This window comes from Cryptosporidium andersoni (assembly GCF_001865355.1).
Source record: "Cryptosporidium andersoni isolate 30847 chromosome Unknown contig_22, whole genome shotgun sequence".
Classification (NCBI taxonomy): Eukaryota; Apicomplexa; class Conoidasida; order Eucoccidiorida; family Cryptosporidiidae; genus Cryptosporidium; species Cryptosporidium andersoni.
Window position 1 is genome coordinate 1 of NW_027122871.1, and position 26,465 is coordinate 26,465.

The following is a 26,465-nucleotide window of genomic DNA, read 5'->3' on the forward strand; positions in this document are numbered from 1 at the left end:
CAAGTATACCTATCAATATCTTTAAAGCGTTTTGTTTATGTTTCTGCAGCAGTTGAATGACTGCCTCATTATGCTCAGCCGTCATAGTGATGTTATCTTTTAAGTGCATATACCCAAGTATATCATTAAATACAAATTTAGATCCTTTACCTTCATTGTATATTGTAGAGTTTACATCCAAAAAAAGTCGCCCATCTACAACTAATCTTAAATATCGGCTACTATTATTAGTAGGTAATTGAGGACATATCCAACCAGACAAGGTTATGTTCGAGCCAATTAGAGGCATTGAAACATTATTTATAAAGCAAGATCCAATTAAATTCATATCCTTTTTTTTGTTTGATTTACCTAGTTTAAATTGAGTTAGCTTTACAATAAATGAAGCGATTGGTCCATTCCGAGTAATTGAAGAGGGTGATACCCTACGACATTCCAGAAAATCTTTCAGGTGAAGACACAATCTAATTATCCTCTGCATTGCAGCCAGGCCCATTAACTCAATTAAAGCAGTATCAAATTCAACTGGAATATTTACATTAAGTTTCGTTAAATAAAGGTTCTCAAATGAATTATAATTACTTAACTGCATCTCAACTTTAGAATAAATTGGACTACTACCAAAAATACTAGATGTAAAGATAGATTGTTTACTATTTCCCTCTAGCTTATCTTCTTTTTTTAGTATATTCTCTTCTTTTTGAGCAACTTCAATAAGTTTACTCCACTCACCCCAATTAGTTGAATTCAATGTCTTGATAGAGTCAACAAACTGCTGTTTAGGTTCGGATATATTTTCAATAGTTATATTCATTGCTTCTTTATCATCTATGTGACACTTTGTTTCTAATGATGATTTATACATGCGCTTTAGATACTCCACTTGATCTTCACTCAATCCACTATTTGGAAGTGCATTACTGTCTAATTGAGATATTTCCTTTTCTAGAAAAAAACTCTTATCCAAGTATTTACAAGCTATCTTTGGCATCAAAATATTAGATAGCCATGAACATGGGAGTGGTGTTGAAGTTATCTGATTAGAACCATATTTGGAATGATAGTATATTGTACAAGGTCTTGTTATCTCATCATCTGTAACCATATGAACAAACCTTAACCAGCCAGCCAAACTTGCATCAATTAGTTTGAAAATTGAATCGTGTATAGAAAAAGTCTTTTTTTCTAAGTTTTCTAGTTCCCCTTTAACCAAGCTATATACGTAATTATTCCTAGAGTCATACTTTGTTATATCCTTTATTTGAAGAAGTTTGTTAAGTGATTTAATTGAACGATTTAGAACATTAACGATAGAAATCATGTCTGATAGTAATCTTCCTAAAAAGGTATCTGCATCAGTAATATATATAGGACAAGGTTGGATACCAATAAATTTGTCTAAAGAAATTGGTAAGTCACTCTCTTTTATCTCCACCGTATCTTCCAAGTCGATTATCTTTAAATTATCATAAAGTTTAATATTAAGCATATCACTTTGAGTCAAATTATACTGATTATCAGTTTCGGAAAAAAACTCACTAGGTAGCTTTACTAGTATATTTCCTGCATGGAAATCACAATGCAATCTTATTGAGCGTTGACGTTTCCAAGAACCTTTCTCTTTTCCCTTTACATTTATAGGATAAAATGAAGTACCACTTCTATGGAACATATCTGAAAGGTATAGCAATTTTCTATATATTTTAATAGTAAATAATAACGTATTTTCTACATACTCTGATATAAATTTATTTATAGCATCCTGTAAAACTTGGGTTATATTTAATTCAATACTACTTTTGTCAGAATTACCTGCAAATTCAGTACCAGAATCGTTCGATATTATTGAAACCTGATATTTCTCTATATTCTGATTAACTAAGTGTTCTATTTGAACTTTCAAATACTGCAAGACGTCTGGATAACTATTCAACCTTGATAATATAGATAAAAGAGAAGGGCCAGTGATATGCTCCATCATTAATATATCCTTAGCAATAGGAATACGTTTAGGAGTTAAAAACAAACTATAAATCGATGGATGCAATCGAAGTTGTTCAGAGCCATAAGTACTAGAAGAAAGTCTCGAATAGACTATAAGCTCGTAGTTAAAGTGATATAGAAAGTCACTAGTACGTCCGTCAACTTTAATTACAACCTTTGTTGGAAATGTCTTAATTTTATTTGATCTTAAACAACGCACTCTAAGTGCAGATCTATTTCCAATCTCATAAACACAACCTTTAAATAATTCAAAATTCAGTTTTTTATTTCCATCTAAGTTAGAGCCATCTACTACAGCAAAAACTGTAGATGCCTCCTTTCCATGAGGAATAATCTGAACTTCTCCATTAGTTGGATCTATGGGGCATTTCAAGAAGTTTTGAAACTTCCTACATATTACTTTTATTCGAGCAATGCTGCATTGTTTATATATTCTATATATTAATTTATATCTCTTAAAATAAACTATTGAGGCGTACCATGTGTAATGTTGAATTGGAGGAATGAAACAGGAATTGATACGCCTGAGTTCATCCATAGAAATGAAATATTTACTTATCCTCACTTTATTCATATTCAGATCTTGATCTGGGGGGATATATCTTTGGAGTCCATAAACTGAATTGTTTGGTTCATAATAAGTATCTGCTAATGCAACATTGAAAAACCAAGAGATAAATATGTTACCAATATACACTAGAAATATAATGCTAAACATGTTTTTACTAAGTATTAGTTACACATAGAAATTTAGTAAGCCATAAGTATTATTGGTTCAATTTGCTCAATACCTGTCTCAATACTTTGTGGAATAAAGCAATTGTTAGTCCACAAATAAAAGGTATAGTGCAGTTATTAGGCGCCTTTAATGATCTTACTTCACTGTTTGCTGATCTTTAATATATCATTACAAAATCCTAAGATATTTATATTAAGTACAATGGTAATAAAACTCTAAAATACATCATAATTAATTGTAAGATATTTCTAAGTAAACATACCTTTAAACCTTTCCACCTGTAAATTTGTCTATTGTGCATTCCTTCTGTTATCTACTCCTGCTAATACCATTACATATACAAATAAAAATTTATTAAACCTATATTTAAATAATCCTTAGGATTTCCCTAAAATGTTACCATTACTTACAATCATCTCCCCTACATCTTGCATACCGGCTACCGCATGAATAATGCAAATAGCTATTAAAGCAAATACTTTCTAAAATGCTTCTTAGATTACCTTTAAGTATATTAACACATAATCGAATATGTGCTTTATTTTTGCTATTCCTATTTTGGTTAAGTTCGTGCTCTAAAGGTAAGTTGTTTAAATGCAATTTATGATTTTTTCCCCATACTCTCACTAGCTAATTTCTATTTTAGCTATTTTTACTTTATTTACAATTATCTTGCTCATCATTACATTATTATTTGAGATAAATACAAGGCAAAAAAGTTATTATTTAAAGGGAGATAGGAATTATTCACCTAATTTCAAGAAGAATGATAGTGTTCCATTACCACAAAAGCTAGCGAAACCTTGGGTAATATTTACCCTTATATCTCTAACTTTCACAGGGGCAAATATTTTGACAGCTTATTTTGTACCAAAAGCTGAAATTATATTTGAGGGTAAATTTGACAATCTATCGAATATTTTAGCTCAAAAATCCTTAGAATTATTAACAAATGGTTCTGGTATATTCGATCCATATAAGTTTGAGAATTTTGATGGAATTAGTTTAATCATACCTGTTAGAGATGAAGATGAATTTATTACCAAGACAATATCATATACACTAGATGTTTCACCAAGGAAATGGCTAAAAGAGATAATAATTGTAGATGATTGCTCAAAAAAAAAAGTGTCTGACATAATAGGAAGGGAATTATCAAAATCTCAACTGAATATTGTCAAGATAATCCGATTAAACACTTGTGAAGGTCTTATTAGAAGTAGAATACTAGGAGCAGATGCATCTAGCTCTAGTGTTATTGTCTTTATGGATGGCCACTGTCGCCCAAAACAGGGGTGGATTGAACCACTTGTGCATAGACTAAAGTTAAATACAAAAGCAATTGTTTGTCCCATGATTGAAGATATTGATAGGTATACTTGGGAGGATGTTGGAACATATGGACTAAAAATGATGTTTGACTGGAACTTTGAGTTTAACTGGTATGAGGATTTCACTGATGTTGTTCCTATTGCTTCAGGTGGTCTTTATGCTATAACCAGACAATGGTGGAATGAATCTGGAAAATATGATCCTGGAATGCTTGAATGGGGTGGGGAGAATATTGAACAGTCAATTCGTACTTGGTGCTGTGGTGGTGAAATACGTGTTGAGTTAAACAGCCGTGTTGGACATATTTTTAAGCGTGACCCCAAGCCTAATCCTGAAAATAAACTTGTTAAGCAGGTTCAGCGTAATCAAAAACGCACTGCATTAGTATGGTTAGATCAAAAACGCTACAAATATTTTGAAGATATACACAGTGTTGTTAAATCATTAAATGAGACATCTAGTGGTGTCAAGCTTGATAGTCGCTATCAGATAAAAAGTCAATTAAATTGTAAACCCTTTAGTTGGTACATAAACAAATTTCGTCCATCTTTTGACAGAAGAGGATTATTGTTGGATAATTTCCGTCAATTTATACATAAAGATACAGGATTATGTTTGACAGCATCATACAATGAAGTCGTAACTGGAACTTCTGACAGAGCAGTAATTTTCACCAAATGTAATTCTAAAGACTTTGCTCAGCAATGGATGGTAATACTTGGGAGAAGACTTATTATGAATCGTTTTCCTAGTTATGGATGTCTTTCTCGAGGTCCATCTAGTGTTGTAAATAATTCTATTTTGAGAGTAACTGAATGTAAATTCAAAGATGCTATTGCAGGGACTACAGATGATCAATTCTGGCACTTTGATGGCTATGACAATGTTCTTTTCGATGAACCATATGATGATTTAGATGCCTTGGAATTTGCTCATATTAAAAATTCCAGCAGAATCTTCAATCATATTGGCACTTTACCCTTTAGTGAAGATGGTTATTTAAGAATAAAGATTAATGGAACAAGGGCATTCGAATCAACAAGTCGTTGCGTAAGGAACCTCAATAATAAAGCAGTAATGACTTGGTGCCCTACAGTAGAAGATTCTTCTTTTTCTTTTGATGTGGTGAAATTGTATTAATAAATCGTGATTACCGAGATCTTAGCTAATCTTAGGAGCTAGACTAATTTATATTATTTTTTTATTGTAATAACTGCCTGTAATAATTATCAGGATATAAACTACAATTGGTTTCAAAAATTTTTGGTACAATGCAATATTCTAAGTGGGTCATCATACCTTCATTTATATTTATAACATTTTGTATACTTAAATTAATCCCATTATATTCGAAAGAATCCCCAATAAAATGGTGCTTTGTAGTAGGTACCCTGAAATAGGGATGTTTTAAAGCTTCTCCTGGAGTTAATCGGTATTCATGATCAATAACGAGTAATCTTGATAATAAGTCTAAAGCTTCATATGTAATAAGATGTCTATTTTCATCGGTAATTAAGAACTCAAATGTTTTTGGGTGTGTGTACCAAGGTTTAGTTGATTTATATAAAGGCTTAGTTTTACTTAGGTAATTTAAAACACTCTTGGGTATAGTTTTATTGTACTTTTCAGCAAACAAAATGATATTTTCCCCACCTAATAAAGAGGCAATTTTTACAAGTTGATCATTATTATCCCACCCAGGAAATAAGACATCTGTTTCTTGCATAATAGTTGAATATATCCCTACAAAATGATTAGGCCAGAGTAAAAACATCTGCGAAAAGTAATTAGTCTTACGAGTTCCTAGGCGAAATACCATCTGAGCAAGGATGCATCCTGCAGCCCAAGAATCTATAGAGTAGTTATATTCTCTTATTCCAATTAACAGTTCAGGTGACTTATATGATTTAGATCCAACTTTTGGACTAAAATTAGCATGCAGATCACTGTATTCTGCCAAACCCCAGTCTATTATTTTAAGTTTTTTTTTCCACAAGTCAATAACTAAGTTTTGTGGTTTTATATCTCTATGAAAAATTCCCATAGAGTTAGCAAAATCTAATCCTAGGAGTAGATCTCTGAAATAACTTTGAGTATCATTATAATCTAAGTGAGCTAAAAGAGAATAGAAAGGTTTGTTCTTGATAAATTCCATCACTATACCAATATTATTAGAATCACCCAAATTAGAATCAGTGTTATTTGAATATGATATAACATCTATTAGCTTAATTATTGATTCAGATCCTTCATGATAGATGATACCCTGGTTACTGAATTTTTTTAACTTCAATTTTTTTGTGTTATTTTCTGTACTTAAGAATTCATTGTTCAACTTTTTTAAAATGGAAATTTCACGTCTTACTTTCCATCCAACAATAGTTTTAAGCTCTTTAATTACTACTGGAGTCCCTTCTAAAGTCGATAGATAGTAGTTAGAGATGCCTAGTTTAACGATATCTATGAGGTAAGGGGAGCTAATATTGTATCCAAAGCTAAATGGACAGGATTTAAAGAGCCAAGATAAAAATACATTTGAATAACGTCCCTGTCCTATTTGAAATCCTTTAATATAACAAATTTGTTTGTCATTTTTCCTAAAAATAGTATCCCTGTATAGAACAGGATCAAAATCAAAATAATCAGCCTCACTTTTTAGTTGAACAGCCTCACCAAGGAAATTAATTTCACAACATAATCCAATTATTTTTAGTAAAATTCCTAAATATATATATATAAAAATCCTTATATACATACTAGCTCCTATTTTGATTTATTTACAAATTCATTATGCGCACTATTCTTGATACCTTAAAATTCACAATTTATTGCAGGAACAAATTCTAAGTATTAAAAATCGGCATCTTTTACTTTTTTTTTCAAGTTCCTGGGTATATTTGATTTCTGATACTTTCATATCACTTTTTGAATTGATTATTTTAGTATCTTCTACATTTCTGTTTATTATAGGCTCGAATTCAATAGTAGATGTCTCATTGAAGCTATAGCTAGCTTCTGAAAGTATCCAGGGCAAATTTTGAGGTGATATTCTTATAGCTTTACAGGTATTATTTACGATACTAGACAAGGATTTTACACTAATTCGTTTGCTAAGAGGACTTTTTCCTTGAGATAGTAGATGAAAATTTTCAACATGTAAATTATTTGAAATTAGATCTTCAGATGGGGAAGATCTTACATTAGTACTCAATTTACTTGTAAATAGCTCTTGAGTATATTGTTTTTCTGATATTTTACTGTTGTACTTATTTTGATTGCAAAAAGTGATATTGGAGTCATTTTTTGAGCTACTACGAAAATTTGAAGACTGTATTAAGAATAGATTTTTAATTAAATGTAGGTGTATATGCATTAATTTATTCAATATAATTCGTAAGATATTATTATTAGTCAATTGAGATCTCCTCTTTCCTTGTATATGGGCTATGTAATCTTCTACTGTTTCAGATCTTTTTCTCTTTCTAATGAATGGGTGTTTAATTAGCACACTCGCAGCTTTTCTACTATTTGGCTGTGTTTGTAGACAATTATCAATAAAATCCCAAAATTCAGAAGAAAACAATGCTTTAATCTCTTTTCTTATCATTCTTTGTGGTGGAGCTGAATTAACTAAACTTTGCAGTAAGGATGATACAGATATAAATGTTGTTGGCCATGGAATTCTACCCAATGCAAGTTCTAACAGTGTAATACCAAATGACCATATATCAGATGCTGAGGTACAAGAATATCCAAGTATTATTTCAGGAGCCATCCAATATGGACTTCCTAAAAGGTTTGAGCTACCATTATTGAGGGGGGCACTTATTTCTAATTTGTCATTTATAATGTGATGTCTATTGACTTCTCTAGCAACACCAAAATCAGCTAGTTTGCATATACATTTATCTGAAAGAAGTATATTAGCACTTTTTATATCATTATGAACAATATAACCTTCCAAAGAGCTATCGTGAAGTCTGATTAGGGATCTCAAAATATCATATGCAACACATGCTACAATATCTTCAGGAAAAGATCCATACTTGGTATACAGATTATAAAGTGATCCACCCTGAGCATATTCCATTATAAGAAATAGGTATGAATCTGTTGAAAAAGTTGCGTAATATCGCAAAATTTCCGGACAATCTTGTAAATCAGTCATGAAATTGATTTCTTTTTGAGCCATAATAATAGAATCCCCACGTTCCATATATGAATTAGCTATCTCCAAATCAATAATCTTAATGGCTACAAATTCCTCACCAATATTTGCTAAAAAGTTACCCTTATCTGCTACTTCAACTTTATATGAGCTCTTCCGGTGCACTGGAGAGTCTTCAGAAAGTGTTTTTAGCTGTGCCAACACAACGACACCATATGATCCTGCTCCTAGATGATTCAGAATTATATACTCTTGGATCAAATCAGTTCCAGGGTGTAGAATCTCAATAGAGTAACCAACTTGAAATTTGGAAATGAGATGTTTAATTTTAAATTCGTGGTTAACATTATCAGTAATATCACCGAAATAGCAAGTTCTATTTTTTATATTATCTGCTAGACTTAATGAATTATTTGATTCACAGGACATTTTACAAATATATTCAAGTTAAGGGAAAAAGTGTGCGATGTGTGTTACGCCTAATTATTTAATGAGAAGGAACCGTCAACTAGTTAAGATTTCTTAAATAGTATAAGACTCTGGGATTTTCATTTAAAATTAAGTATTAGGATTTACTATTAACTCTCAAAGGTCGGCTAAAAATCACAGTTTATACACCAGCAATCTTTTGGCACGAAAATTGGAGCTAGTGTCAGTCTATACTAGATAAATATATTGCAGAATGCACATTTCCTTGAATTGAACATCTTTCTAATATTAAGCTTACTATCATGTCTTAGAGTTTTGTGAAAGTTGTATATCTATTTCAGATGCAGTAAGAAGTTCATTCTGTTCATAATTAGCTCGAGTGGAGAAATTCTTTGACTTAGAAACAAAGTCTTTGCAGTTTACTGCAATACAACATGCTTCAGTAGAATCAGCCAAACTAAATTGCTTAAATTTTCCAAAACTCGCCTTCATAGCAATAGAACACTGATGTTTGGTAACTCCGTCAGATGTAATGTGTAATTTACGAATGGCATTCATAATGCCTGTCCAAGATATTGGATGTTGTTTTTTCGGTGGAAGCAGGTCTAATTTGTGACCATATGAATCTGCAAGTTTAAATGCAAGATATCTTTCCTGAGTTGTTTTTAGAATGCCACCATTAAATTGTGGATTACTAGTTATATCAATCACATTACACAACTGTGATATTAGTTGAGAACTTTGACTATGCAAATATCTTGCAAACATAATAGTTTTGAAGGCATTTCTACAAGCTGGACCTCCAAGATTCATACGTCCTAATCTAACCTTATTAGCAAATTTGAGAATATTTACATGATTAACAACTTCACAAATATGTGATAAATTGATGAAAATCCTTGTATAAGCTGTTGTAGCTAATTTTTGATGAATAAGTTTCGCCGCAGTCAAGTCAATTCTTTGAGCAGCCATACAACTATCACTTTGTAATGGATCTATTGTGGCACAAATAGACCTAGCAGCTCTCAATGTATAACTCATTTCATCTTGTAATTGTCCAGCACAACTTTCAAGAACATTAAATTGATCCAACTTATAAATAACTTTTGCAAATTGCTCAACTGTTCCACGTTTTTCTCCAGTTTCAGGGCGATGAGAAATAATCTTATTCAGTAATTCCATCTGGACACTAGTCAGGTTAGAGTAATATTGACCCCGGATATCTTCAATTCCAGGAGAGAATGATTCCTCTACAGATTCCAATGTACTTAGAACTCCCGGCTGAGCTTCAACCTGACTTCCCTCAGATAGACTTGGTAGAAGTTCATATGAAGTCACTTTTGTTTTACCCTTCTTACGTTCATCCATAATTTGCTGATATGTCTTTTCTTCATAAGGAAAAGCATACTCACCTTTTTGATCCATGAAATCTTTGATTAGATTCATTGCTTTAGTTAATTCATTAAGCTCACGACCAGTTGTTCTTCTTTCAAAGAGTGAATGGCATAATTGGCGTGCAAGTTGCATTAAACTATTACTAGAATCTGACCATCTACTAAAGAATTCAGATACTATGATATATTGACATTTTTCTCGTGGAGGATTATCACCCATATTATCAAGTGCATTGCACATCTCATCAATTCTATATTCCAGTATTCCATAACGAGAAGATAGATCATAAAGTTTCTTAGAAATAACAAATATAGTTGATCTACGTCTTTCAGGGAGCTTTTCACATTTATCCAAACTCCAAACGTCCATCCGTTGGCATATTTGACTTTGCTGGCTACTAGTTAGCCCATAGCGTTGTGCAAAAGTTAAATTAACAGTTTTAAGAATAAATTTGTTCATTGCATGTGAACACCTCCTTTCTATTACATGTTTATTTGTAGCTAACTTAGGTATATTTAATGCAGATATAAATAAACATATATCCTCCAATTGCATTAATGAATTACCATGCATCTCTTTCAGGAAATATGATCTCACATCTCTTGCAACCCCAATTAATGGTGATACTAAATATTTTCTACAAGTCTCTATTGACTGACGTTCTAGTGCAGAACACATCGCTCTTACTTCTGTCTTTGTAAATTGTTCTCTTTGTAAATTTTCATTATTATCAACAAATTTCCCAAGATAAAGATTTAGAAGACTCTCACAAGATTTCTGAGGTTCATTCGCATCAAATCTTCTGACCATATTAATCACCTCAATCAGTGAATAAATAGAATGTCCCATATTTTTATACTCTTCATGAATATTAGTTGCCCACATAAGCTGTGTTGGAGATAATATACCTTCTTGTATAGACTGATTTAATATAGGATTTTGAGCAAGTAGAGCAGCCAATTTTTGTCCTATTACAGATGTCTTCCACCATCTTGTATTGTATGACTGAGATGGGTTAAAGAATCCCCTAGTCAAAACAATGGCATTCTCTTCTAAATCCTTCAACTTCTTTGCATGTTTCTTAAAAACTTCTTGACAAGCCCCAACAAATTGTGATATTATATCCCAACCCCATGGGCATAAAAGATCTCCCTTTTCTTCAGCACGTTCCCACAATATCTTAATCATTTCATTTCTACAGAATTCAATATTTTCATTATCGGAGAGGGACCTATCACCACTTGATTGCATCGCTACTAAAACCTTGCATGCATCATCAACTCTAAAATCCATTAATCTGGGATAAACTTCTTCTCCAAAAGCAACTGACAGGTCTCTCGCCTTCTTAATTTGCTTAGGGGGAATTTGCTTACAGTTTCCGGATAACGTAAAATCCATCATGTTGCAAATTATCTCAGCATCTTCCTCAGTAACTGTTTGAGTAGTTAAGGGATCACGAAGAGCAAGAATATTCTGTTGACATACTTCATAAATATAGCGATATTTCACATTTGGCAATTGAGATGGTCTAACAAGTTGAACAAGTCTGCAAATTGCTTGTAATTCAAGTTTGCCCTGAAAATAATCTTCAATATCACCCGCTAGAACAAAATCTACCCAGTTTAGATCAGCACATTCATCATGTCCCCATGGCTCAACATTGGAACACCACATCTCTGAAGATTCTTGACTTATTCCCATATCAATAAGTACTTGTTCACAGCTATCACGATTCCAGCCAAAGTGCGCAAATTGCTGAAACATAGTTTCAAAATCCTTAATTGTATACTTAAGTGGACCTGAGGAGTATTTAGGATCAGATTGGAATCTCCAACAAACAATCTCTGCCCATTGCCTTGATCTTTCAGAAATTGCAGTATCACTAACTCTTTGATATCGTCTTGCCAAAGGAATGAAACCTAAAGGAAGTTGGTATTCTCTTAAATTCCTAATCCACCTGGAATTTTCTGATGGAACTTCCCAAGGTGAAGTCACGTAAACTTGAGATACAGTTCTAATTGGATTAATAGCTTGTCCAAAGGGGATAGCTTCAGATGCATATACTATTTGGTATTCATATATACACAGAAATAGTAAAGCTGTGAGAGCTCCTACCTTGTTTAATAAATTAATAAACATCTCTAATTTTCTGATGTTGCCCTGTAATGTATTTCACGGAGTTCTCCAGAAATTAAAGACCTAGTTCCTCAACTATGGAAGTCCACAGGTCAGATAATTAAATGTGTTATCCTGAATAGCTAACAAAATATAATAAAGAGGCTAATAATAGATGAATTTATAGCCCTTTAATAATTCCGTTTTTTGTTAGAACTAATATTTACTAATGGTTACTCCAACGTATTTCTGTGATCTATAAAAAAGAAAGTGTTTTTTTGATAGATCTAAAGGCGCGTATAATGCTGTAGGAGTTTGAGATCGTACAAGCATAGAATTATACTCAAGAAGAAGTACTAAGTTAAGTTTTATGGAATACACAAGCTATAAATTTTAATATCTAGTCACTTCTGTATAATTTACTTTATTAGCCTGAAATATCAAGCAAAAGAAGCAGCTTTATATGGACTGGTCATAAGTCTGATATTTTAAGTGCAATTTTTCTAAAATCAAATTATATTTTATAGTTATAAGAAGTATATCACTCTATTGTAAAGCCAAGGCTAATACTTACTAGTTGTGGCAAAAATATATAAGAAAAAGTATGGGAAAGGGCCCTAGTCCATGGCCAGTCTTCCATTATACTATATCACGAATGTAATATATTCTGTACTATTTAGTATTTAGAGAAAATATAATTAGTTTTATTAGATACTTAAGTTAAGATGCAAAATTTTACTACTGCTGGACAAATTCCACATTTGGTAAGCCCAAATTTGTTAATGATTTCTCCCAATAAAGCAAGGAGCTCAAAGAAAAGATCTAATCAAAGTTCCTGTTCAGCATGCGGAAGATGTTGTGGAAGTATTGCAATAATAATGTTTGCAGTTATTGCTGTTAGTTGCTGTTATGCACTCCCTATTTATAGTGCTCTAATGAACTCTAAATATTATGATTCTTATGAAGAGCCTATTTGGAACTGGTCAATTGTTTTGTCAGGAATACAGTATATAAAAAATCTACTTCCCGATAAAGAAGCAATATTTTCAAAAAATGATATAAATAATACAACTATGAGGACACTGGTTGAAGTAACTGATGTTAGTAATGAAACTATCGATATTACCAGAGATCATACTACCAGAGAGGCTGCAAATTTTAGCAGTATAGATTACTTTCGGGAAGATCTTTGCCAAAAAAATAATAGTACTTGGTCAAAGCATTGTAACTATGATAATAAAATTACAACATTTGAATGTATTGATATGTTGCGTGGACCTACAGTTTGTATTGGGATAAGAAATGGAAGATATAATATATTTCTCGTTCCAAATGCTTGCAAATTAGTTGAACCACCACTGCCCGTTGAGATAATTCCATCAATTGCTGATGGCTGTGTTGTTGATTCGAAAAACCCCTCAATATGCCCATGCTACATAGTAGCGGCACCTGTAACCAAGCTTATTGATGTGATGATAGATTTACATCGCACCATCCCTAAAAAAATAACAGAATTAGATTTTATAAATGCGGGAACAAATTTAAGGGGGCGAGCTCTAAATGAATTTACTCAGTGGCTAGAGAATATAAAAATTGAATTTTTGGACTGGATTAAGAATTTAGAATTACGGGGGGGGACTACTCCTACAACTACTAGTACTCAAACTACTACTAACAAATTACAAGCAGTGGATTCAAAAATCAATAGTGCAATTGGCACAGTTGATGGTATATTAAGTTCACTAGGGGGGTTAGTGACAAATATAAGGGGCTTTATAAGACCTACAATTCAAAGAAAAGTCAGTTAGCTCTGCGTATAGAAGTAGATTTTCATATTCATGACCAAATTTTTGTTAGATAAATAATAGGCTTGTTAAGAATGACTACTTTTCTCAATGTTTAATCATGCTTAAGCTTTTGAGTAATAAATTATTGGCAGTTTCACTGTACTTTTTTTGTAGGAATTCAATATCTAATTTTACCTGGTGGAACTTCCTAACTTGTGATATTTTACCAATATACACCATACAGAAAAGTCATTTATCTGCCTATCTCTGATAAATCACCATAAATGAGCACTTTAAAACTTTCCATAATTTAATATCCTTTTTATGGAAGGTGTCGAAATTAAATTTGTATACGACATAGGAATATAAATTGAATTAGATGTTATAGATATACAGCATTATGCAAAAAGGTTGATACTGTAACATAAAGGAGACTAATACAGTGGAAAGATAAAATAGTAAAATGAACACTTGTTGACTATAATGTTGCTACAATAAACTCTTCTATTGGGATACTATTGAATTGCTACAATTGTTCCAATTAATTGTAATTTACAAAAATTAAGTATATAATACTTTAGCTAGAATGGATCATATACCATAACAGACAAGCCACAATACTCAAATAATAAATTTGCTTTTAGCTGCATATAGTTCTGTGTAATACGCTCGAAATATGCAATATACCGGTCATATAGAAATACGAACAATCTTCGCAATAAAGAAGTAAGTCGATATAGTAACCGGTAGTTTACGAAACATAGATAAATGAGGGTTATTAGTATTGTGGGACTATATAATTCTCCATTTATTCTGTAATAAAAAAAATATTTTTAATAGAAGTATGAAATCTATAATAAAGGAAGGTTCAATAACTATGGAATATATATTGTAAAGGATCCGCTAGCAAGGTTAGCACAGTAAGTGCAAACCCAGAAGTTAGATTCGCTATTAGAGACAAAATAAGATAATTTCATAGAGGCAATTGTCCAGATTCCAGATAGGGGAATGAAAAAGTAGGGATAGAGAAATAAAAGGTGGAAAAGGGGGGGGAGAGAAAAGAATATTAAACTAACAGAGAAAAGGATAAAGAACTGTTTGCGTGTTAGAAAAGTAGAGAATTATATTGCGGCAAAGTTGAAGGATTTCTTTTTCCAGAATAAAATATTAACTCTAGCAGTGAAACAAATATCGGGGGATCATTGGTATCTTTAAAAACAGATAGTAACTAATTCAAAATTTCGGTATTGTAAAGGAATTGTATAGATTATTAACTTCAAATAGTAATATGACACCTTAGATTTATATAATCCTTCAAGGCGGGAACTGTAGTAGTAGCTACTACTAACCTGTACAGAGCACCAGAATTACTTTGAGAATACTTCTTGACTATTTAATGTAAAACTTTGACAAAAGAATGTCCTTTTTTTTCTAGTTCTTAGCTTTACAGAAGTTAGTATTTGGTAGATGAGATACTTTCATATAGTGTTAATGTTGTTCCCACTCTTATTAAATATTTTGGGGATTAAAGCTAAGATATCTACAGAATTTAAGTTTGATTCACAACATCCTCCGCATGATAGAGCTATTATTAGTGACTTCGACAATTTTGCGATAAATTATTGTGGTTTAGAAGGATTCATCTTTTTTGTGGCTCATTGCTTGTTTCATGGGATAGTTGAGTATCTAAAAGGCCGTTTAGTTGAAGTAAGCGATTACGAGCAGATAATTAAGCTGGTTATACAAGATGAATTCTTCAATCATCCTGGGAAAATTGTGAGTTCAAAAAGTAATTGTGAAAAATATATTTCTCTTTTCTTTCCTTTAAAAGGTTATGAGAGCTCTAGGTCAAACATACCTATAAAGTTAGTATCACCTTTAGAGAATGCATGTAAATTTGCTATCCGCTGTATATCAAACAATCCTAATACTTTAATATCAAATAAATCATCTAAAATACAGAAGTTTTTATTGAAATGGCATAAACTTTGTCCTCAAAATAATATGAATGCAAATATGGCTCCTATACTTGCTGCTCGCTTGGATTTTAAGAGAAATTCCTTAAATTTGAAAGAAATTGATGATAAGGAGATCTGTAAGATTGCTCGGACAATATCCCAAACTTCACCTACTGAAAGAGTTAATAAATGTAAGGAATTAATTTCTATAGATACTGCTGATTTACTGTGCGAAGAAGTAGCTCCGTATAAGATTAATTTTCCTAATTGGCTTCAACCCCCAGTTGATCCACGGACAGATGAGGAATTTGTTTTTGATGAGAAAACTATGATTGATGAGAGACTAAATCATATAGTGAAGATAACTATATCATCAAAGTTGCCAGATTATTGTATTCCTGAAGAGATATTTACATTTTCTCCTACCAAAGATATGATAACTTCAAATGTAAGACATATTTTTACAGGTGTAGATTTATCAGCTGAAGAGCACTCACTTGTTAAAAATTTCTTGATGTATTATGTGATTAACTTTGGAAAGGTTCCCCGGTATATTTTTGACAATAGAGTTAGATATGCATTGGATGGTTGGTTGACACACAAGAACAAATTTCCTATAATGGCTTGTCACAATGCGATGTACTCAATGGGTAGAAAGCTTCTTTTACAAACAGGAAGTTCTACAGGGATGAGGAATTTAAATTCAAATAACAAATATCCTTACTTATTGCGAAATTTTAGTATTTTTGGAACTTATAATGATAACTTACATAACTTTAACATTAAAGACAATGACCATTTATTAGTAAACTGTCTATACAAAGGTTGTGCCTACTTCATAGGCCGCAGTAGCAACCTATCTCCAATTCTTATTATAAGGTCACAAAATATAATATCTACCAAGAATTTGAAGCAGTCTGCAACTTATCTTGTCTTGTTTTTGATGAATTTTGCTGAAAAGTACTTGTTTGTTTCTGGGAAAGTAGAAACAATAGATGTCATTATTGACTGTCGTGGTATCAGCTTAATGAACTTGTCACTTTTGTTTAAAATACGCCCTATCCTTGCATATTGGATGGAAGAGGGAATAATAAACATGTTTCCTTTGCGATTTCATCGTATATTCATTATTCAATCAAATGAAATATGGGGGGCAATTAAGGAGATGTTAGTAAATTCATGGCACCAGGAAACATTAAACAACGTAGTTGTTCTAAGCAATGTTCCTCAAAATCCTAGAAACGATGTAGAGTTGGAAAATCTGAAGGAACTATGGAAGTTTATGTCTCCTTACCAAATTGAATCTGACATTGGTGGTACTAGACCAAAGCTGCAAAATGGGGAATTTTATCCATTTAAGATTGCACATGGTCCATATACATCACTTATATCGACATCTAATATTACCAATATAATGCCAAAATTAAGTGATTGGCCTCTACCAAACACTGTTGCAATTAAAAATATTTTAGATTTATTCCCGGAAGACTTCTTTAGATCAGAAGGGGGAATAATACACAATTTGGAAGGGAAAGAGACTTTTAAATGGACAAATGATCATATTAATTTATTTTCTGATATACCACATGTTTTATGGCCTCCAAAATTATTAGAGTTTTATGAAGGGATAAAACCAGATCAGAAATATGCTAATAATGAGGAAAGTGGAAATGTAAATAAACTAGGCGGAAAGATAACGCCACTCAACTCAGAAATAGATAAGTTACTGGATATAAATAAAACTACTCAGTTAAATCAGATAAATACACATCAGATTAAGAGCTATGAAGAATTAAGTAGAAATATTTCCGGGGCTTTTATTTTGGGTGATAGAAATTTAAATTTTGATGCACATGACTATTTTTTATTTATAAACACTTTGAACTTTTTAACAAGGATTTATACTATTCGCATGAAGTACAGTACATTAACTTCACTGAAATCGAGTATATGTGTTGATATTAGATTGCAGAATCTAGCTCACTTTAATGAACTTATGAAAAATCTCACAACTAGAGTCAATAAATTGTCTTTCCCAAAATGGAAGGAAGAGAAAATACAAGAAACTAAATTGAAACTGATATTCAACATGTATAATTATATACTTGTACAGATTAATAGGATCTCAAATGAGTCAAGTGGAAAACTAGATACGCTAAAATCTTGGCAACAACAAGCCCTGAAGTTTGGAGATCGTATCGAAAGGTTTAGATGGGCTATTGGATTACACAAGGATAAATACTTGCCTTTAAATATTGAATTTCCTAGAGATATTAATCTACAAACTTATAGTAAAACCGATATTGTTAAGTTGTTAGTTTATCTTCAGCACATAAATAATGAAACTGTAACTAAGGAACAGCAGCTGCGTGATGTAACCAAGAGTATTGAAGAACTTTGCAGCAGTTTGAATTCTGTACCTGAAGTCATATCGTCCTTTATGAATCAATATCACTGCTATGACTATTTCGGAATGGTCATCAATACACACATTATTAATCAAACTGATACTTTGTTAAAGAAGATGTCTAATGTTTTAGAACAAGTTGAACTTCAAAACTAGTAATAATAAATTAGACTCAACTATATACTACATGATATAATATATAACAATTGATGAAACTATTCACTACATAGAAATAATATGCTAGAGTTGTTTTCTGAAAATTTTACAATTAGCTTTTGTGTCTAAAAATGGGCGCTTTTGCCTGCATTTACTCATCTGCCTTAAAGACGTGTGTTGTGATAAATCATTTGAACTAGTAGTGAGTTTACCATCTAACCAAGCCAATATATCTCGCTCAATATCTTTTACAAAGTCTCCAACGTCAATTTCTATATAATCCCATGACTCCATGCTATTACCAATGAATTTTACCAATTTAAAGGTATTAGCAATCTTTTTTGAGAAGAAATCACAACGCGGCAATATTGTATAGATTGGTGCATGCACGGAGTGCTCTTTATAGACAAATCCTTTGCTATGTGTTTCTGTCTCCTAAACCTTACCTAGAACTTGAATAATATTTACTCACTTTATAGTTGGTAATATATTGTCACTTTTCTACCTCTGGGCTAGCGTGGATGTCTAGTGATTCCAAGCTTAGAGATGCATTGTCTTCATCTTCATATATAGGATCTCCATAAATGAACATTGCATTAGTTTTAGTATCCGATTCCCTCTTTATATTATCAGAGAATAGAAATAAGGCTGTAGAAACTACCATAGTGTTGCATTCATGCATATCTGTAATATCTAGATCTGTCTGCACACTTACTATTTTGTTTGATATTTCCTTGACTTTACTTATGTTAGGCGAGAAATTCTGACACTCACTAACCAAATAAACAAGTGGCATTTCCAAAGTGATGTCATGGCATTCTTTTTCAAATGACTCTCGTAATGAAATACATGCTTCTAAAATTTGCCCTTCTGAAAGTTGTTCTTCAGATGATTCTTCTAGCATACTTTCTATTTCATAGTTATAGTTATCATCATCTAAAGTTTCATTGAGATCAGGTTCAAAAGTACTTAATTTGTATTCTGAAGTATTTTGACTTTTTTTCTCCAGATTCATACTATTTGCGGGTATGTTATCATCTATCATTCCATTTGATATACATAAAACAATATCTAAAAGGCATAAAATAAATATTAAATTTAGCCATTTCCTATGTATTTTTATATACATCTAATTTTTATATTGCTCTTAAACACAAGATTTTTGAGAAAAAGAAGTACTCTTAATTATAAATATACACACAAAATTACTGTGTGTTTAGTAAACAATCCGTATTGTGTTTAGCTATCATAATTTCAAGTGAATTAAGTCTTTTTACTGCGACATACAGTTCATTTATTTTATCCCAGTTAAGTAAAATTGAAATAATAGGAGATCTTGTAGAATTTACACAACGAATTATTGACATACATTCCCCAAGTGATATTTTCCTGCTGCATATTGCTGGAAGCAGAATTATTGAAGGTAATGACTCAAAAATCTTTTCAGAAAGTCTACTTACAAGTTCATATCGCATCATAGTGTAATATAATTTTTCGTATATGTTTGATAAAGATGAAAATGTGTTTTCAATATCTTTATTTTCAACATACAGTGCATGAGATTCACCAATAACTAGGTCCTTTCTTAGTGAAGCTTCAGCAACTTGGCTTTCTTTTAATATTATAGGGATACTACTTGATGAAATACTTAAAGCTATACAGCTAAGTACTATTGCACTGAAGACATAGACCAACAATGCATATTGCGAGTTTTTATAAAAAGGTGGTATTCCTCCGATTTTAATACTTGCCTTGTAAAGCATAGGAAAGTGACTCACACCTTTAATAAAAGCCATTGTTATTTTTGGAAATAGTTTCCTAGTTACATTCATAACTATTAATGTGTCCTCTTGTACTCGTTGGGCAGCACCTTCAACATGACGAATGACTTGCCAGTGATGAAATAGGTTATTAGTTTGACAGTTCCTCCATATCATTAAAAGTAAAGATAAGGAAAGAGAATTTAAAACACGTATAGAGCCTAAAATAACAAGGTATATAGGTAAGTTGAGTATATTATTTCTGACTTCCATGATATAAGTATCATCATTTGTATTGAGAGATTTAATAATGATATTGTATACTTCCTCAAACCAATTGGTGACTGAAATATGGAAGATAGCATAGCTAATATTTAACAGAATAATTAATATTGAGATTAACCATGCTTTAACAGCATATTTCCTTGATTTATAGAGTCTTAATATAATCATCTGCTAGTCTTTGGAGTTGCCTTAGCAGTTTTTACTTACACCGCTTATGGGAGCTTGTTAAAATACTTCACTTTATTGTCTATATGCCAAAAAAGGGGATTTTGGAATGATAAATTACTTTTTCTTTAGTGAAGAAACATCTACATATGCCTTTTTAGGTTTAATTTGGTTTATTTCAATTTCACTTGTAATTGTAAAAATTGAACTTTCAAGTAATGATGCACTCCGTATATTTGGAGACAGCTTACAGTATGCTATACAATATACTGAAACTATCCAACTGAAAGATATTCTACTAAAATTCTTGGATATTTTGAAGGCGAAAATTTTGATTATTTTGGTGAAATCCTTTTTAAATTTTACTTCGAGGAAGTATATTCTTTATTGGAGAATTTCACTTTCGAAGTATTACCTGGATTTCTGGCATGAAATACACTCGCAAGAAGGAGCTGCACAAAGGATACAAGAAGATACAATGAGGTTCTGTACTCTTTTTGAGATGTTATTTATTAAATTTCTTCATGATCTATTTATTGCCGTTGCTTACTTACCATTACTGGCTTCACTAAGCCGTAAAATTCCTAAAGTATGGATATTCCCAAAAGTCCCCAACTTTTTGTTAGCTCTTGCAATATGTATAGCTACAATAGGAAGTATTATCTCACTTATTCCAGGAGTTTATATTCCTAAAGCTATAGTAGATATTGATAAATCTGAAGCTGCACTAAGAAAGGAGCTTGTTTTGGGTGAAATACTAACTGAAAGTGCAAATATAGATACCTTACAAGAATTATATAAAAAGGTTGAGAATTCCTATTATATATATTATTATAGAAACTTTTTTTTAAATATACTTAAAACTACATATATCCAACTCAATGCTATTACTTTGTGGCTAACATTATCAGCCTCACTAGTTCGCCCTTTTACTCTGGGGTTATTAAAGCAAACTATGGATGCTTTTGATAAAGTTTCTGCTACTTGCAATTTTATAATGACTCACTTAGGTGAACTTGCAGAATTAATTGCACTTTACATTCGTCTTAGAAAGATAGAACTAATTATTTCAAAATGCTTATGATTTTATTTAAAAAAAGAAATTAATATGCTAATATTTCAATATTATATTTAATTTCTAGTTTGCAACAAAATATATTGCTTTGAAGCCTTCCTCCACTAACGTCATCTTCACACAGGAAATATTCCCTTTAACTCCTAGACCACCCTTTGATAATTTGACTACTTCATTATTTTGTATAGTTACAATAAGAAATTGACCAGTATCCATGATACCAATAACAGGATTATTGTATATATATCCATTTCGTTCAATTTTATTACTGTAAATAGTACTAAAGTTAGATGACGACTTTCTCAAAATATTCATATGACCAGAGTTGTATTCAATCACTATTCCTAGCGAGATCTCAATCATTTGCAATGAAATCTCAATTTTATCATGTTTTGGTTTCCCAATAAAGTAATATGATGCACCACTAGGTCCACCAGAGCTACCAGTAGCAAAACACAATTCATCTCCAATGCAAATAGATGTAAGGTATGATCCCTTATGCTCTAACAAATAACAATTCATAATTGCTGGTACAAAAGCTGTTGAAAATAACTGTATATTAGATCCAGTAATATAAATATCTTGGGGATGTTCTTCCCATGCATATAAATTAAAGAAATCGGCGATATTGTGACTATTTATCTTACTTTGAATTAGCATCCCTAGCTTTCCAAATTCTAAAATTATTGGTTCATTTGTTGATAACTTATTCAGTGGGAAAGGTGCATCTAAACTTGTCGTTTCATTATTTTGGTATAATCCAATTATACTTGAGTTTAAATCTACAAAATAATTGAAGGCTTCTTTAGGAGAGTTACCAAGGGTAAAGTTAATTGTTGGTAGTTCTGTTGAATCGTATATTTTAGATGCAGCAAATAGATGACCATAGTAATTCCTAGTTCTCCCTCCTAAATTTGGTGAATTTGGCAAGGATCCATCAGCTACACAAACTTCAGATTGCAGTCTGTTGGTAATAGTACAGTATTTGGAAGGAAGTAGAGTAACTATTGCATCTGAAATTAGTCCTTCTATTGAAAAAAGTGATGGAATTTGGTTATCAGGAATATTAATAGGTTCAAATAATGGAAGCTCGTTTATCAGCAAAATAATAAAAAGTGAAGAAAATATAAATCTTAAGGAAACTGGCTGAAATCCAAAATTATGAAATGGATTATAACCTCCCTTTGTTTGCTGAAGTTGATTGCCAGTATATCCTCTTAAGTACACGCCATTGTCATTTGCAATCAATGTAAATAATTTAATTCCAGATTCAGCATGCAAATCAACTACAACTTCATCCATTATCTTTAAAGATTTAAGTGAGTTTATACCGGGAATAGTTAATACCAATTGACTACTTGAATCTATACTTCTTGGAATTAAGATATTGCGTGAAGTACATGCTACAGCATATGGAACCGTTATATAACCTACTGCTATATTAGACAAATTAGTTCCATCAATGCTACACCAATTAGATCTCAAATTACTTATAAAAGGTTCTACGTATATATTTGTTTCAGTTAAACCATTGACATTCAAATGAGATACAGGTAGGGGAACCTCAGCTATATTTATATTTATTGTAGCTAATACCACATTGTTAATTACAAATGTTAGTGATGTGTTAGTGTATATCATTACAAATATTAATTTCTTATCGAGGGATTTATCTGAGATTAGTGATAGAGGAAGTGGAATATGTGAATAGAAGTCAATTACAGTTAAGTTTGACGATACGATTGTATCGTTGACAACGGAGTAGAGTCTTGCACTTGCAGTTTGACCTCTTGTATCCAGTAATAAGGAAATGAGTGGATCTGATTTGTTCTTTGTGAAATTAAATGATATGAAATCTTCTGATAAGAACCCAGTGATAGTCGTAGTGGTATAGGATGGGAGTATACTGAAGAATGAAGTTTCATTTCCAGAACAGTGAACTGGAGGTTGAGAGTTATTGCATGAATTCCCCATGGCTGATATTTGACTGGGGATTATTTCTGCACCTATATCACGAAAAGATTTATTAAAATTATCCAAATAGTTAGTAGTAATATGGCTAAATTTTCTCGGTTCAGTAGATGTATTATAATCCAGTGCATTTATTACCATTTCTCGTGCAAATAATGGACTCCAGATCTTGCCTTTTAAAGTATAAACCTTACCCAACATAAATCCAATATATACTATAAAACTAAATACATAAATCTTATATTTCCTCATTTCAAAAAAGAAGATACTAAAGAAAAGAGGTCTGTGGGATATATTGCAATTGAAAATAACTTTAATACCACCCACAGTAATCTCGCGCTTTGCATTATTGAAAGAAGTTAGCAATAAAGTAGAACAAATTCATTTGAAATAGATAAAAAGATTCAATTTAGGTAGTAGCTCTAGAGATCTGCACTTCATCATCACTTTTAGATGAGCTATTTGTTGATGTACCAATATTTAGTGCTAATCTTCCAGTATCTTCTTTAGGATAGTTGTGATTATATTGTATAACTGACTTTTTATGTATATCCACTATTCCATCTGAGTTATATATATTACTCCCAAAGTTTGTCTTTAGCTCATATTTGTATGCGAGTTTCCATACTAGTACTGCTTCAGCTAATCCCTTCGTTAATATATTACTTCCTGAACCAAGAGCGGCTGCCTGCATACCAATAATGAGTTTTGAGAGCTGTCTACCTGAAAAACCTTCCGTTCTGCTTGCCAGATAATCAACAAATGTAGTATCAATAGTAGGATCTAATCTAATATTGCACCTTTTAGAATGCACAGAATTTTGGGGAAAATTCCGGTTTAAGAACATATTTATCATCATAGCCCTTTCACTGTGCTTAGGTAAAGGGAACTCAAATGATTCATCTATACGGTCTAAAATAGCCCTGTCTAGACATTCAGGAGCATTAGTCGCTAAAAGGATACACAGATCTTTAGACTCAGTGCCAGTATGATATAGGAAACTACTTAGTACATTACGCATATTCTCAGATATTGAGCCTGTAGATTCTCTTCCTTTTCTAAGAAATGCTTCTGCTTCATCAATAAATAATATAAGTCCGTGTCTTGACATTTTAGCCCATTTAAATAATTTATTTAATTCATTGGCTGCATCTCTTCCCAGTGGTCCGACATCTCCACCTGTCATTATTGCGTAGTCCATGCCACACTTTAAGGCTAATGTACGTGCGAAGAGAGTTTTTCCTGTACCTGGGGCTCCCCAAAGTAACATGTGTCTAAATGGGATATTGTTCTTGCGGGAATTTATTAAACTATTTACTGTCCACTCTAGTCTTTCTTGCAAATCTTTCGGAAGAATGATGTCTTCACAAATAGCTGAAGTGCCACTCTTTCTCATAAACGAAGTAAGTACCTTTAAAAAACTAGTTTGTTTTGCAACAAAATCTCCTATATATGAAAGCTTATTTCTACTAGTCTCACGTACAAGAGATGGTTTTCCAAGGCGAGATTCGAAATATCCAGCAATAACTTGAGCAGTACTACGGGAACCATATATGCCAAGTGCAATCAAAGTCACTCCACCAACTAAAGTGGCCAATTTCATCTTATCTTCATACAATTTCCCAGTCATAGTTGACAAATTTCCAAATATAGATTGTATAGATTCTATCCTTGTTTTCCTATTCTCCTCAGCACGCAATTTAAGTTCTTGCAAGTGAATATCCAAATTTTCCCTTTCAAGCTGAATCTTGCCTCGTGTTTTCTCCCGAATTTTAATCTTTATATTTTCTTTTTCTAACTTCTTTTCTTCTTCTAATTGCCTTTGTCTTAGTAATAGTATTTCCTGTTCATTGTCCTTGCGAACCTTTTCTTGAAGTAAAAATTGTTCATGTTGTTGTTTTAACCAACTAGTATTTTGCTCCTGCTGATCATGCAATTTTTTTTGATAAGCTTCAGCTTCAAGTCTAGCTTTATATTGGGCAGTTACACGTTCTTCCTCTTGCTGATGACTGATTGTCTTACGACGCTCTTCTCCTTCTATTCTCATCTTTTCATTATGTGCCTGAGTTCTGTACATTGCACTTTGCTCCATCTCTTTTTCTATTTCCATTTGTCTTGTAACTTCTTGCAGCCTAACTAAGTCGAAGGCCTTCTGAGCATTTGGTGATGCATCCAATTCTTTTAATGCCTTCGCTCCTCTTTCTAGTGCTGTAGGATCAAAATAACCACTTATATTGTCCACTACATTCTTTTCAGTCTTGAGCTGACTCAATGTCCCTGAATTTTGAGAGCTGTATCCAAGGCTTCTAAAAAACATTTTGCAAGCTTTAGTACTAAAGCCTCCAACTTTACTCTCCGCTGAACCACTTAGAATTTTAGCGCAATAGTCAAGGCTTGTAAGATAGATAACCAGTGATTAAGATACAATATTTACAGAATTTGATACTGATATTTCGCTTACTTCTTAAAATAAAGGAACTACTCACCATTTTTTGGTAAATTTGTACTCTATATTTAATTTACTAAACTTTTACTTAGGAGTAGATAATGTGCATTCTGCACATTCAATATTATATTATTATACAGCTACTAAGTCAACTATTAAACTACAATATGTCCATAAGGGTAATATTTCCTGGCATTCTTGGATTGCTTATCATTTTTATTTTTAGTTGTGCAAGCTAAATGCATTAAAGTAAAGTTGCTTATATTATTTGAA

The 26,465-nt window shown here is 32.0% G+C and overlaps 11 protein-coding genes across 11 annotated transcripts; 4 read left to right on the forward strand and 7 right to left on the reverse strand.

Moving 5' to 3' along the window:
- Positions 1-3,230: 3,230 nt before the first annotated feature.
- On the forward strand, positions 3,231-5,215 carry cand_029380 (glycosyl transferase; the record flags this gene model as incomplete). The annotated part of the gene is made up of 2 exons (XM_067213165.1): positions 3,231-3,324; positions 3,390-5,215. The coding sequence occupies 2 exons, from the start codon at positions 3,231-3,233 to the stop codon at positions 5,213-5,215; spliced, it is 1,920 nt and encodes a 639-aa protein (XP_067067539.1).
- Positions 5,216-5,276: 61 nt separating this feature from the next.
- Positions 5,277-6,830, reverse strand: cand_029390 (casein kinase alpha subunit; the record flags this gene model as incomplete). The annotated part of the gene is made up of 1 exon (XM_067213166.1): positions 5,277-6,830. One exon carries the CDS (start codon positions 6,828-6,830, stop codon positions 5,277-5,279), a length of 1,554 nt encoding a protein of 517 aa, XP_067067540.1.
- Positions 6,831-6,893: 63 nt separating this feature from the next.
- cand_029400 (protein kinase domain-containing protein) lies at positions 6,894-8,672 on the reverse strand (the record flags this gene model as incomplete). The annotated part of the gene is made up of 1 exon (XM_067213167.1): positions 6,894-8,672. The coding sequence occupies one exon, from the start codon at positions 8,670-8,672 to the stop codon at positions 6,894-6,896; it is 1,779 nt and encodes a 592-aa protein (XP_067067541.1).
- A 300-nt stretch (positions 8,673-8,972) lies between these two features.
- Positions 8,973-12,206, reverse strand: cand_029410 (uncharacterized protein; the record flags this gene model as incomplete). The annotated part of the gene is made up of 1 exon (XM_067213168.1): positions 8,973-12,206. One exon carries the CDS (start codon positions 12,204-12,206, stop codon positions 8,973-8,975), a length of 3,234 nt encoding a protein of 1,077 aa, XP_067067542.1.
- A 701-nt stretch (positions 12,207-12,907) lies between these two features.
- Positions 12,908-13,990, forward strand: cand_029420 (uncharacterized protein; the record flags this gene model as incomplete). The annotated part of the gene is made up of 1 exon (XM_067213169.1): positions 12,908-13,990. The coding sequence occupies one exon, from the start codon at positions 12,908-12,910 to the stop codon at positions 13,988-13,990; it is 1,083 nt and encodes a 360-aa protein (XP_067067543.1).
- A 1,470-nt stretch (positions 13,991-15,460) lies between these two features.
- cand_029430 (uncharacterized protein) lies at positions 15,461-18,490 on the forward strand (the record flags this gene model as incomplete). The annotated part of the gene is made up of 1 exon (XM_067213170.1): positions 15,461-18,490. One exon carries the CDS (start codon positions 15,461-15,463, stop codon positions 18,488-18,490), a length of 3,030 nt encoding a protein of 1,009 aa, XP_067067544.1.
- A 493-nt stretch (positions 18,491-18,983) lies between these two features.
- Positions 18,984-19,619, reverse strand: cand_029440 (uncharacterized protein; the record flags this gene model as incomplete). Its single annotated transcript, XM_067213171.1, has 1 exon — positions 18,984-19,619. The coding sequence occupies one exon, from the start codon at positions 19,617-19,619 to the stop codon at positions 18,984-18,986; it is 636 nt and encodes a 211-aa protein (XP_067067545.1).
- A 76-nt stretch (positions 19,620-19,695) lies between these two features.
- Positions 19,696-20,703, reverse strand: cand_029450 (uncharacterized protein; the record flags this gene model as incomplete). Its single annotated transcript, XM_067213172.1, has 1 exon — positions 19,696-20,703. The coding sequence occupies one exon, from the start codon at positions 20,701-20,703 to the stop codon at positions 19,696-19,698; it is 1,008 nt and encodes a 335-aa protein (XP_067067546.1).
- A 106-nt stretch (positions 20,704-20,809) lies between these two features.
- Positions 20,810-21,784, forward strand: cand_029460 (uncharacterized protein; the record flags this gene model as incomplete). The annotated part of the gene is made up of 1 exon (XM_067213173.1): positions 20,810-21,784. One exon carries the CDS (start codon positions 20,810-20,812, stop codon positions 21,782-21,784), a length of 975 nt encoding a protein of 324 aa, XP_067067547.1.
- A 54-nt stretch (positions 21,785-21,838) lies between these two features.
- On the reverse strand, positions 21,839-23,998 carry cand_029470 (uncharacterized protein; the record flags this gene model as incomplete). The annotated part of the gene is made up of 1 exon (XM_067213174.1): positions 21,839-23,998. One exon carries the CDS (start codon positions 23,996-23,998, stop codon positions 21,839-21,841), a length of 2,160 nt encoding a protein of 719 aa, XP_067067548.1.
- Positions 23,999-24,155: 157 nt separating this feature from the next.
- cand_029480 (AAA family protein) lies at positions 24,156-26,063 on the reverse strand (the record flags this gene model as incomplete). Its single annotated transcript, XM_067213175.1, has 1 exon — positions 24,156-26,063. One exon carries the CDS (start codon positions 26,061-26,063, stop codon positions 24,156-24,158), a length of 1,908 nt encoding a protein of 635 aa, XP_067067549.1.
- Between the last annotated feature and the right edge of the window lie 402 nt (positions 26,064-26,465).